Source organism: Lampris incognitus, chromosome 3, assembly GCF_029633865.1.
Source record: "Lampris incognitus isolate fLamInc1 chromosome 3, fLamInc1.hap2, whole genome shotgun sequence".
NCBI lineage: Eukaryota > Metazoa > Chordata > Actinopteri > Lampriformes > Lampridae > Lampris > Lampris incognitus.
This window is the reverse complement of record NC_079213.1, coordinates 55,779,030-55,793,347: the sequence shown is the minus strand read 5'-3', so window position 1 is coordinate 55,793,347 and position 14,318 is coordinate 55,779,030. Positions and strand designations below refer to the sequence as shown.

General features: G+C 46.5%; 1 protein-coding gene across 1 annotated transcript in view; it reads right to left on the bottom strand.

The window, feature by feature from the left end:
• Positions 1-14,318, bottom strand: part of ptprfa (protein tyrosine phosphatase receptor type Fa) — a 360,408-nt gene that overhangs the window by 125,240 nt on the left and 220,850 nt on the right. The window contains exon 12 of the mRNA XM_056277009.1: positions 649-675. Within this exon, the coding sequence (XP_056132984.1) occupies positions 649-675 (27 nt within the window). The remainder of the gene's footprint in view (positions 1-648; positions 676-14,318) is intronic.

Here is a 14,318-nt window from a genome sequence, read left to right as displayed (position 1 = left end):
AGCGGTTAGTGAAATGGGACTGAAAAGTTTACAAGCCCACAGTTCCCCCCACTACCCATAAGCCAACAAACACACACACCCACACAGAAATACACACAGAGAAAAGTGAGCCGCTGATAGCCCTCCACACCCCAAAACCCCACTGGAAACCAGAACCCTGTAAAGGACGTTAGAACTTCTAAAGGGCATTCCCCCTGGCTCTCTACGCGGCTCTGTGGAAATGTGAACATCTTGTATGCTTTGGGGTTTTATGTTGATACTATGATGCCAGAACTGGAGCGAGAATCCAGTTCGTGACAGGAAAATGGAAATAGTGTTAAGGGTGGATGTATGAATGGAGGATGAACGTGAAGGAGGAGTATCTGACAGCTAAAACATGTTTACGGGGTATATAGGAAGACTGACTGTAAGTTGTAACCCTTTAATGCAATTGTTCCAATCATTGTAGATTGCATCTATATAGTTTAGAAAATAGAACAAGCTGTTTTCACAGCTTCGACGTCCATCTGCTCTGCGTTACGTTAAGCTCATAACATTACATCAGTACCAACAGCCGACGTTAGAGGAAACACTGTTAGCGCCCAAACAGAAATGGGTAAAGGAAAAGGCACGGTCTGCCCATACCCAGCACACACTTCATCTACTCACGTAGTCCACTGAATCCTCGTCACGCCACTGGCCAAGAGGACAGATGGGGTTTGGGGAGGGGAGTCACAAGACAGCACAGAGTAAAAAATAAATAAAGTTTAAAAAAAAAATTTTCTGTAGAAAGTGGGCCATTTTTCAAAAATGCTGTGCTTATTAGCATGTTGGGAAACTTGAATGGCTGATAACGTGTGTGTGTGTGAGAGAGCGAGAAAGAGAGAGAGAGAGAGCGAGAGAGACTACAGTGGTAAAAAGATCCTAATTCTATGGAAAGTGCCAATAATTTTAGTATTTATGTTTTCGATTATAAACAAATCTATTAAAATCACAAGAATCCTCTCATTTAACTCCTGTTAAATAAAAGGTTATGTCAATAATGACAAATTACACACGTTTCCTATTATAAGGTAAATAACATTAACGCTCTGATTGCAAGTGTAGTTTTATATATAAATTCGGCAAGAAAACATGAAATAGACTGTAAATGAATCAGTGTTTTTGTTAATAAAAAAAAATCCAGTAAAAACACATTTACGCTGTTGGGATTGGTTTGGCAGTGGACTCGCTGACACCACCAACACCTCCAGAGTCTCCATCGACATTCTAACAGAGACTAAGTGATCACACGAATGACTTAACTTTATTTATACAGCACTGTTCTGAAACAACGTCACAAAGTGCTTTACAAAGAAATACAACCAGACAGGGCAATAATAATGATAATGATAATGATAATAATAATAACAATAATAACTTTATTTATACAGCACTGTTCTGAAACAACATCACAAATTGCTTTACAAAGAAATAAAACCAGACAAGGCAACAATAATAATAATAATAATAATAATAATGTTTTGCCTTCTCCTTCACTCGTTTACCATCTACACCAAACAAGTGAAGCAGAAGGCAAAACACCATGGCCAGCAGCTGCGAAAAACACCTGGGAGGACAAATCAATGCACGGGAAATACCCAAAAAGAATGAAAGACGCAGATGTGGACCAACAAAAGACACACCAGTGGCTGAGAAGCACCGGGCTGAAAGCTGAGACGGAGGGCCTGATAATCGCTGCACAAGACCAGAGCCTGGCAACCAGATACCATCACCATTGCATCATCAAAGACAGAACAGACCCAAAATGCAGAATCAGTGGAATGTACGAAGAAACCATCGACCACATTGTCTCAGGCTGCCCGGAACTGGCAAAAACCGAGTACATGTACAGGCACAACAAGGCAGCAGCATACCTGCACTGGAAGATCTGCAGGAGTTACAAGATCAAGATGACTGAAAAGTGGTACGAACACCAGCCAAAAACGGTCACTGAGAACAATGACGTCACCATCCTCTGGGACACACCCATCCATACTGACAGAGAGATAAAAGCCAACAAGCCGAAAATCGTTGTTCAGGACAGGAAGCAAAAGAGGAGCATGCTCATCGACATGGCAACACCATCCGAACAAAACACCTCAGTGAAAGTCACAGAGAAGCTGACCAAGTACAAAGACCTGGAGACTGAAGTCAACAGGATGTGGGGAATGAAGACTGAAACAACACCAGTGGTCATTGGAGCTCTAAGACTCATGAAGAAGGGGATGGAAAAGTTCACCAACCGTATCCCAGGCAACATCAACATCTGTGCAGTCGAGAAGATCGCCCTACTCGGAACAGCCCACATATTATGACGAGTACTGTCAATCAAGTGCCTCAGGTCCATAGTTTGGACCCGGCTATACAGGATGTACAACAGGAAACACGAAATAAATAAATAAATAATAATAATATAACTTTATATAGCACTTTCTAAAACAATGTTACAAAGTGCTTTACAAAGAAATAAAACCAGAACAGGGAAAAATAAGAGTAAGACCAAATAAGTAAGAGTAAAAATAAACAGTATAAATAAATAAAAACAAATATCAAACATTTGTAAAAGCTTTTATACAGAGAAAAGTTTTAAGACAAGATTTAAAAGAAGCTAGAGACTGTAGTTCAACAGGAAGAGAGGTTCATAGTGTGGGGGCTCGAACAGCAAAAGCCAGAACACCCTTTGTGACTAACTGTGACCTGGGAATAACCAGCAGGCTCCATCTGCAGGTCTTAATGGTGGAGACCTGGGAATAACGAGCAGGGCTCCATCTGCATGTCTTAATGGTGGAGACTTGGGAATAACGAGCAGGGCTCCATCTGCAGGTCTTAATGGTGGAGACCTGGGAATAACCAGCAGGGCTCCATCTGCAGGTCTTAATGGAGGAGACCTGGGAATAACGAGCAGGGCTCCATCTGCATGTCTTAATGGTGGAGACCTGGGAATAACGAGCAGGGCTCCATCTGCATGTCTTAATGGTGGAGACCTGGGAATAACGAGCAGGGCTCCATCTGCAGGTCTTAATGGTGGAGACCTGGGAATAACGAGCAGGGCTCCATCTGCAGGTCTTAATGGTGGAGACCTGGGAATAACCAGCAGGGTTCCATCTGCAGGTCTTAATGGAGGAGACCTGGGAATAACCAGCAGGGCTCCATCTGCAGGTCTTAAAGGTGGAGACCTGGGAATAATCAGCAGGGCTCCATCTGCAGGTCTTAATGGTGGAGACCTGGGAATAACCAGCAGGACTCCATCCGCAGGTCTTAATGGTGGAGACCTGGGAATAACCAGCAGGGCTTTGTGAACACAACACCATTGCACATTGTCCGTCTTGGGAGAGCGATCCCTCCTCTGTTGCTCTTCCTGAGGTTTCTTCCTATTTTTTCTCCCTGTTAAAGGTTTTCTTTTTAGGAAGTTGTTCCATATCTGATGAGAGGGTCTGAGGACAGGAAGCCGTGCTGCTGTTAAATCCACTGAGGCACATTTGTAATTTGTGATATTGGGCTATACAAATAAACTTGATTTGATATATTCTTTATAGGCGGCATGGTGGCGCAGTGGATGGTGCAGTCACCTCACAGCAAGAAGGTCCTGGGTTCAAGCCAGGACCTTCAGGGTAGTCCAACCTTGGGGGTCATCCCAGGTCGTCCTCTGTGTGGAGTTTGCATGTTCTCCCCATGTCTGTGTGGGTTTCCTCCGGGGGCTCCGGTTTCCTCCCATAGTCCAAAGACATGTAGGTCAGGTGACTCGACCGTACTAAAAAAATTGTCCCTAGGTGTGTGTGTGTGTGTGTGGGGGGGCCCTGTGATGGACTGGCGGCCTGTTGCCCAATGACTGCTGGGATAGGCTCCAGCCTCCCCATGACCCTGAGTAGGATAAGCGGTTTGGTTGATGGATGGATGGATGGATAGATGGATATTCTTTATATGTGATCAGATCCATGTTATTTGGCTGATAATGGTTCTGAACATACCTTTTTGCTTCTTTTTTTTTTAGCACAAAGGAAGTGATGATAACAAAACTATATTAAAAAACAGACACACACACAGCAGAGGTTGTGCAGGAGAGGTAAGAAACCCCAAAGGGCTGATAGTAAAACCTCCCCTCTAGGATTTACAACTCATCCTCATACGGTGGATATTTGTGTCCTTAACAGAGTGAGTTAACCTTGACAATGCAACAGTTCAAAAAGCCAACATGAGACCACGTTAGACGTCCACCTTGCTTCTTCCAGACCAGGGACGAAGTTCTCATCTGTGTACTGCAACCCTGACGGATCACACAAGAACTGAGAGGCCGATGAAGTCAACAGACAGAAAGACAAAATGGTGCCTGTCAATTACTGCTGCACTGCACTCTTCTGCCTGCCCCAACCATCTCAGTTTCAGTTCTGCCCGTTACTCAGATCCCTGAAAACCTCCGCCAGGTTGAGCTCCACATGTCTGAAGAAGAACCAGTCTGGGTGAAAAAATGGAGTACTGCAAGGAGAATGAACAAAACATGAAAGAGACAGGAAGTATGAAATAAAATTAAATGAAAGACATGAGCTGGCAGCCAGAGAAAAAGCAAGAGAGAGACAGACAGACAGACAGACAGACAGACAGAGAGACAGACAGACAGACAGACAGACAGACAGACAGACAGAGCGAGAGAGAGATTTTTGATTTTCAAAAGCTCTTTTATTCAGTTTACCTTCCAGTCCAGTCAAACATGTTCATCTTATTGTAATAATCCAGCTCATGAAATGAAAAACGGTTTCAGAAAAAAATCTCACTGAGTAGTTGGAACAGTCTTTATAACAACAAACAGCTTTTCAAACTCAAGTCAACTCTACTTGTATAGCCCAACACCACAAACACAAATGTGCCTCAGAGGGCTTTTACAGCAACACAAAGACCTGTCCTTAGACCCTCCCATCGGGTGAGGGACAACTCCCTAAAACCCTTTAACAGGGAAGAAAAAAAATGGGAAGAAATCTCAGGGAGAGCAACAGAGGATGATCTCTCTCCCTAGATGGACAACATGGATGTTGTGTTTACACAATTTACATAATAAATAAATAAAACACAAACCAAATATCCAGCCAGGAGTCACCCTCCTTACACAAATCAGAAACAGAGATCCAGGTCTTCATCATCTCCCACTGAGCACAATACTCGCCCTATTGCCCATTTAAGGCTGAAAGCCTCTAAATTGTCTCCAGGCATGCTCCACCCTGAGCCGAGCCTTCAGCAGTCCTTTAACAACCAGCACAGGGTCTACACAGCCCACCGCCCGAGCCCGGTTCTTACAGCTCAGCCCGATGGCTAATTGGGCAGTAGCTGATATAAAATTTATAAGTGTGTGCGCACCTTTCTTCCTGGCTAGGTATTTGGGACCATATACAAACAACTGAAAAGAAAAAAGCCTCCCCCCCAAAAAAAACCCAGCCCTTAACAAAGTAAACACACCCACCAACCTAGGACACTGGACAAATAAATGCATTAGAGTTTCACACTGTGAACAAAAAAAGACACGCCTTCCTGTGATCAGGATCCAGGTGCACTCGGTCTTTTTGTGGCTATCGCTGCATGCACAATTCTCTACTGGAGATCAGCTGACCGTTTCACAACCAGTAGCTTGTACAGGGACCACCAGCAGCCTTTTGGGGAAGAGCCTGGGCAAAAAAACTCCAACCACCTCGATAATTTCATGGCCTGGAGAGACTGAAAGTGCCTCACCTTCACACACAGGGCGTAACTAGCCATGGGGTCATGAAAGTTGGCCCTTCACCTGCTGCCACTACCCCACATTAGGAGAGCCAGTCAACTGTGGAAAGCTATAATCCACATTCTCCTTCCAATGGCCAGCTAGCTCATGGTTCTCCATCGTAAATATCCTCAGGTACTCTGGAAGCAATGCACACACCTCCTCAATAATACGACTCAACAACCTGGATCTAATTTTGGTGCATTGTTGCAGGGTCCTTGTGGGTATCAGCACATCCCAGCTTCACACATCCAGCCTCCTTCAGAGAAGATCTTATGCTGGCTGAGGACAGGGTCTGGGCCTGAATGAAGCTGTTGCAAAACAGTGGCTCCTTAAACAGCCACAGACCAGCCATAGCAGCAGGCTCTCTGGAGGCCTTCAGGATCTTCCATGCTTCCAGAACAGAGGTGTAGAAAGGCAACAGGCCTGTGAGAGCTGCCTCCTCCAGCCTCAGCAGAAACAGTTGCTTACTGTACCCTAGACAACCAGCTGTCTGCAGAATGAGCTTGGCTGTGTCTAGCCACCGCACACCAGTGATAAAGCAGTCTCTGTGCAGTCTTCAGTCTAAAGGCAATCACTCGAGAGGTTATGTCCACAAGATCCTTTCCTCCTTCTTCCACTGGCAAGTGTAAGGCAAGGGCTCGGATCCAGTGCTGTCCTGACCAGAAAAAGTCCACTATGGCCAGCTGAACATTTTCAATCAAGCCTCTTGGTGGAGGTAGAACAATCAGTCTGTGCCACAGCATCAAGAACATCAAGTTATTGGCAACCAAAACTTGACCCCTATACAACAGCTGACATAACAACATTTCCATTTAGACAACTTGGCACACACTTTCTCCATCACATCCTCCCAATTCTACCTCTGATAATCCTCTGTGCCTAAAATTACCCCCAACACCTTTCTCCCTCTTCTCCCCCACTGCAGACCTGCAGGCAAACTGGGTGCTGCCCTCTCTCTCCACTGTCCTACCTGTAAGGCTTCACTCTTTGCCCAGTTTACTGTTGCTGATGAAGCCTTCTGATATAAGCCCAGTTGGTCCTGTGGTTCCTGCATGTCCTGCTGATCCCTGACAAACACATTTAAATCACCTGCATAGGCAGAAACGATCAAAGGTAGGTTGTGTTGTGTGGCTGACAGTGAAAGCCCACTGAGACGGCGTCTCAGCCTGCACAGCGAAAGGAACAGCTCCTTCCTATCTCCAGGCCATGGTCAAGCCCTACACCCCCGCCTGACCACTTCGCTCTGCTGCCTCTGGACACCTGGTTGCCCCGTCACTCAGAGGCCCCTGCTGCTGATCGACCTGGTCACGCCTCTTTTCTGTCCTGGCCCCACAGTGGTGGAATGAACTCCCCACTGATGTCAGGACAGCGGAGTCGCTGCCCATCTTTCGGCGCAGGTTGAAAACTCACCTCTTCAAGAACTACTACCCTGTTACTTGTTCTTAGCGCTTATTGTATTCACTCATTTAAAAAAAAACTTTCTTGCGATTTACTTTAACACTGGTTTTGCACTTAGATGCTTGTTTAGATGCACTTATGACCTCTGATGACTAGTAGTTCTCCTGATTTCCTACGTTAAATACACTTATTGTAAGTTGCTTTGGATAAAAGTGTCGGCTAAATGACTGTAATGTAATGTAATGTAATGTAATGCACAGCATAGATTCCGTACAGCCAGACTGTAAAGTTGCCCTGAGATGGGACAACCCTGACTTATACCCATCTGCAAAGGGATTGGCCAGCTCAACCTTCCCACAACTTTCACCAAACACTCAGAACCACTGTACAATAACCCCACCCATGATACAAAATAGTCACCAAAAGCAAAAGTCTGGAGTACTGAAAACAAATAGCCATGGTTCATCCTGTCGAATATTTTTTTCTTGATCTAAGGAGAGAATACCAATGTCAAGACCATAGTGGTTACCTTGTCCATTATTGTCCTGCCCTGGACACAGTATGTTTGGTCCATATGAACAAGTATATCTAGAATCTGTGTGACGATACTCTGGAAAGCACTTTATAGTCGTCTGTGAATGTTCTCATTCATCCAGGTCATGGTTATCCAAAGGAGTTGAATCAAGTGCAACTGGACTTGGTATATATTCGTGAAGATGTTTCGCCTCTCATCCAAGAGGCTTCCTCAGTTCGTGCCTTTCTGACTAGACCAAGCTAGTCTGACTGGCTGTTGATGAGACTCAGAATATATCCTCTAGGAGTCGTTGTCAGAGCTATTGATATGCGTGGCTCTTTGTGATCCGATGTTTACCAACATCCGTCGCCACTGGTTCAGATATGTGGACGACACATGGGTCAAAATCCAAACACAAGAGGTGCGAGCGTTTACCAAACACATCAACTCAGTGGACAAGAACATTAAGTTCACAAGGGAAGATGTAAAGAACAACAGTTTGCCCTTCTTGGACTGTGACGTCCACATTAGAGAAGACAGGAGCCTCCACATTGGGGTTTACGGGAAACCTACACACACAGACCAATATCTACTTTCGACTCACACCACCCGCTGGAACACAATTGAGCGTCATCAGAACTTTGCAACACAGAGCTGACAATGTGCCCAGCAGCACTCAGGCCCAACGAGAAGAACACAAACCCCTGAAGGGAGCTTTAAAAACCTGCGGCTACCCCAGTTGGACCTTTGTGAAAACTGCAACACGTTCCAAAAAGACCAACCGGGTGAGCGACAAGGAGAAAAGGAACAGAAGGAATAGTACAGTTATCCCGTATGTTTCTGGGGTCTCCGAGAAACTCAGGAGAATTTTCAACAAACACCGCATCCCGGTATACTTCAAACCCAGCAACACACTCCGACAAAGACTGGTTCATCCCAAAGACCGTGTACCACACACCCGGAAAAAGCAATCTGGTGTATGCTGTACAATGCAATGACGATTTCACTGACCTATACATAGGAGAAACCAAACAACCCATACACAAACGGATGGCCCAACACAGAAGGCCAAACTCCTCAGGACAAGACTCAGCAGTCTATCTACACCTAAAGGAGAAGACACACTCCTTCGAGGACAGCAACGTACACATTTTGAACAGAGCAGATAGATGGTTTGAAAGAGGAGTGAGGAAGCCATCTATGCGAAACTGGAAAAACCATCCCTCAAGAGAGGAGGAGGTCTGCGACACCACCACTTACCATCACCATCTCCCACTTACAATGCCATCCTTTCATCTCTACCCAGGAGACTCAAGAAGCCTAGCCTCCAAGAACAACAGTCGGTCACTAACGGCTCCAACGACTCTCATGACCACTGAATAATGAAGTCGAAACTAACATCCCCAATGACCATCACTGCTAAACAAATGCAAATCAATAGCTCCGGTGGCGACGGGCCCGGCTGGGCATCGGAGCACAGGAGAGCCACGCATATCAATACCTCCGATAACGACGGGCGCAGCCAAACATCGGTACACAAAAGAGCCACTCATATCTATGGCTATGTTAGCGACGGGCGTTGGTAAACATCGGAGCACAAAGAGCCATGCATATCAATAGCTCTGACAACGACTCCTAGAAGATAAATTCGGAGTCTCATCACCAGCCAGTCGGACTAGCTTGGTCTAGTCAGAAAGGCATGAACTGATGAAGCCTCTTGGATGAGAGGCGAAACGTCTTCACGGATATATACCAAGTCCAGTCGCACTTGATTCAACTCCTTTGGATACACTTTATAGCCCTAGCATAAAAGCGCCTCCAGCCTCCAGTTTTTCAGCAAAGCTAAATCTCAATTTTTAGGGAGCAAGGAGAGAACTGCCCTCTTACAAGAGGAAGGCATTATACCTGCAAGGAAGCGTTCAAAGAGAACTCCATGCAGGTCAGGTCCAACAGAACACCAGAAAAAAAAAATCAGTGGTGAGCCCATCAATTCCTGGAGCCCGTCCTGAAGCCATCTGACCAACAGCTACACTCAACTCTGCCAAGCTGAGTTCTCTTTCCAGGTCTGCCTTCCCCTTGGGACTGAGCTGAGGTAGCCCCTCTAACAGCTCTGCAGCACTGTCCTAATCACACTGAAGCGAGAGAAGCGTAAAAAACCACAGCATGACTCATCCTTTCCTTTGGATCAGTCGTCACCCTGCCACCAGGGAGCTTTAGGGATGTCATCAGCTTGATCCTGGCAACAGTCTTCTCCAAACCGAAGAAAAAAGAGCTAGGAGCATCCATGTCTTTGAAGTTGAGGAAATGAGACCTAACGAGGGTTCCTTTCACTCTCTCCTGCATGAAAGTCCTGAGTTCCAGTCTTTTTTCTTGCAGCAGGCCATCAGCAGCAACGTCTGGATTACTATTCACACTCAATGTTCTTAATACTGTCCTCCAGCTCCTGGACTGCTGCTTTTATACTAGCAGTGGAGTGAGATGTATACTGCTGACAGAAGACGCAAATCTGTGCATTACCCACTTTCCACCACTGCCTCAGTGAATCAAAATTAGCTCTTTTATTTTGCCAACAGACCCAAAATTGTTCAGAGCTCTAACAGAAAATGCTATTCTGCAGCAACTTGTTGAAATGCCAATATGGCCTAAATTTTTGCCCAGGAGAAATGATCAATTCTGCCATGATGAAGTGATGATCAGTGAAGTCAGCTGGAGTAATGGAGCTACTAACTAGACTGGATGCAAATGTGGAACCTATCTACCAGGCTGCGCTCACCCTGTTATTACTCACCCTGACCTATGTGCACTGTCTAGCAGTGGGGTGTTTCAACCTCCATGAACTCCATGAATCTAGTAAATCTTTTTTCTCCCTCTTTTTCTCTGCAATTGTATCGAACCAATTACGCCACTCTTCCGAGCCATCCCGGTTGCTGCTCCACCCCCTCTGCTGATCTGGGCAGGGCCGCAGACTACCACATGCCTCCTCCGATACATCTGAAGTCACCAAGCTGCCTCTTTTCACCTGACAGTGAGACGTTTTGCCAGGGGGATGTAGCGCATGGGAGGATCACGCTATTCCACCCAGTTCCCCCTCCCCCCTGAACAGGCGCCCTGACTGACCAGAGGAGATGCCAGTGCAGCAACCAGGACACATACCCACATCCGGCTTCCCACCCGCAGACACAGCCAATTGTGTCTGTAGGGATGCCCGACCAAGTCAAAGGTAACACAGGGATTCGAACTGGCGGTCCCCGAGTTAGTAGGCAACGGAATAGACCACCACGCTACCCGGATGCCCATGCATGTAGTAAATCTAATCGAGTGTATCGGGTAGCTTTAGGACCCAGGAGCCTTGAGGTAGCCCATTCATGACAGGCCACTTCCTTTATTAAGACCTGCGATAGTTCAAGCTAGCGTTTGCTAACTAGCTCAGTGCTAACAGTGCAGGGGACAAGTCGACCCATGTTGCAGGCGGTGGGTAGCCCAGTGTTGTTCAGTGTCGGCCGCCTTGGTTTGCCTGGACGGTAGGCAGGGGCTAGGGAAGCCGGGTTACCAACCCAACAGCTCTCGTGACCGTCTCCAAGCGTGATTGAATGCATCAATCCGTCAGTGAAGACGGGTTAGGAACCCAGCAGCTCTGGGTAGTGTCCAGCAACTGCCACTGTTTTTCCCAACCTTAGTTTTCCCAATTAGCTTTGCCTTTGTGCCTTGTCTTGTTTTGTTTGTGTGTATGTACGGGGGTCTGCGTGGGTTGATTTGGAGCAACCACTTGCCTGAGCCTTATGCCTGGCTTGTTAACCATAGGAGAAGTGTGTTACTGGTTGCAGTGAGTGTGTCTATTGATTCTATGAACAGACAGCATGATATTTAATATTTGGTGTGATATTCTACTATTCTAATGTTTGCTGTGATGTACTATGCCCGAGGTTATGAACTCACCAATCTTATACAGAGGGATATTTCTTATGTATTGTAACACTTGCTCTGAGGTAGCCTAGGCCTCAGGTTAGGAGCCTACCAAGCTAAGCCCTCCAAGTCAATAGGCCCAAAGTCACATGCCCCGCCCCTGCCTTAGTGTTTGTTATTTTTCTGATGGTGGGTGTCCATACGGGAAAATCTGTCATTTTAAAAACAACTGCATGCAAATAAACATTGTCTTACATTTGTTGATAGCACAGCCTCTGTCTAGGTTAATTTAGTTGGACAGGACGTGTGTAGGGAACCCGGCCTTAAATTACTTGATGTATTTGAGGGTCTCTCAGCCCTGTGTGTGAGAGTGGCGTTGTCAAGCAGCCAGCATATGGTCGTAACTTGTATAGTAGTAGACATAACTTTCCAGCATACTATAGTCATCAATTCTTCTCCCCGCCACATGAGTAACTATTCTGCCTAAGCTACCAGATGACTGAAAGTGTGGTTCACCACTTGTCTTATCCATGGTGAAATCAATGGTACAGTTCCAATCCTCACCTATGCTGCTCCTGACCATAATTCTGCAGCTCATCCCTCACAACACTAAGAAAAGCTAATCTGTCAGCCCCCTGAATTGAGGCATATACGTTGACCAAACAGAAAAGGCACCCTTCAAATTCTACCCTTCCAATCAGACACCTACCCTTAACTAACTCCACAGATGATACTATTCTTGCATTAGTTCTTTTAGTTAGTAACACTGCTACCCCCCTCACTAAAGTTGGTGCCATGGCTGAGTGCATATGACCCCTCCCACCACCGCCCCCAGTCTATCTCATTAGTTTGGTCACTATGAGTTTCCTGCAGGAAAACCACATCTATCTTTTTCTGCTTCACAACCTCAGCCACTAAAGCCCTCTTACATCTGTCCCTCCCACCATCAATATTAACAGATCCAACCCTGAGCCCCTGCATAAGTTTGGTAGAACAGAGAAACAGACAGAGACAGAAACAGACCGGCATGAAACAAAAAAAGAATAAAGCACCCTGTGATGCAGGATCATAATTTATTTCACAACTTTCTTCTTTCTTGCAGTTTTCCCCTTTGCTGCCTTTCTCAAGGCTGTGATGTATTTCTTAAGCTTTAAGACTTTTTTTTCCATCAAGCAGCTCAAAACCAACCAGTGTCTGCAGATGACCAACAGTCCTAATGAACTTCTCTGTATCATTAAAATAATTTACTTTCTTCCCAAACGTTTTATCCAAAAACAAAATAAAATAAAGTTCTCCAGAGAATACGTGTGTTGTGGTTTGATGTTTCACCAGCCGACACACTATCAGACTCTGAATCGGAATCCATGTCGTCAGCCTCACTTATCACCTGGCTCCTGGGCATCTCCTCCACACTCTCGGTGTTCCCTTCAGTAGGCCTCTGCCTCTCACACTCTGTCCCTCACCACTGGGCACATCCTCAGTCCCTGCCCAGCTGCTGGATGCCTTCGATGATGGTTAGGGTTAGGGTCAGGGTTAGGGTTAGCGCCAGTGCTGTGATTAGCTGAAACTGTAGGGGGCGGGGAGTGCCTTCCATGCAGCGCTGCCTTGAAGAGTATGTTGGGGGCTTAAAACACCATCGAGTGCTGGATGCAGCCTGTTCAGCTGCGAGTGTTTCTGCAAGCTCTGCCCCTGGGTCCGAGGCCATAGGCTGAGAGCCTATTTCCTCATCTACAACCGGTGGAGCACGTTGTTCCTCCAACTGACTCCGTTCTCCTCTCCCCACCTCGGAGACATTATCAGTGGGCAGGATGTTAGCCTCTGTGTTGTTAGCCTCCGCTTGCTGTCTGTGCGGACATGCGAGCCGTTTATGGCCGACATCGCCACACTCAAAACAGTTCAACTGCCCCAAACTAGTGCGAGCCATAATCATGTTTAACTCTAAAGGAAACCTCCAAACTCTGTGTCGCAGAGTCCGAAACCCTAAATACCTGCCTCCTGAGTGACAGAACATGCTGACGGTTTTGAAATCACTGGTAAATTTACCAAACCTCCGCAGCTCAATATTCCAACGGTTCGGTGGGGATAAACGGCGGAACACCCGACACTGGGATTCGGGTAGAGGGAACCGACAATGGAGGAACAGTAGCATAATAACTACACCCCTATCCCTGATAACTACACCCCTATCCCTGATAACTACACCCCTCTCAATCATCTCACCAACATGACACGCCTCCTTCAGAAACATCACCACAGCCTTGTTTATCCTGGAAGCAAACGGAAGACTGTCATGGCCAACTTGCTCTCTTCCGGCCAACAAAACCTGCACCGTCATGCTGGGCTTTGATGGCACTGTAACCTTCAAAAGACTCACTGGCCGACCACAAAGGGGGGTCGGCCCCCTTTAGTCGAGCGATTAATGATGTCGCCACATGGCGCAGTACAAGCCAATTCGAATCCCGCAGCGGGCAGAAATATGCTTGGTTACATTGGTGGCAGCGGTGGGATCCTCAGAAGTCTCTCCGGAGCGCGGGAATAACAAAGCGCGAGGACACGCTTCTGGGAGAGGGTGACTACTATAACCTACAAAAAAACTCATTGCCCGGTCGCCCCCCCCCCCCCCTTAGTTGAGCGGTTAGCCTCGAGGTGCCGCACAATCGGATCGAATCCCGCAGCGGGCAGAAATATGCTTGGTTACAGGACTATCCGAATCCCGTGACGGATGGACAGAGGTGG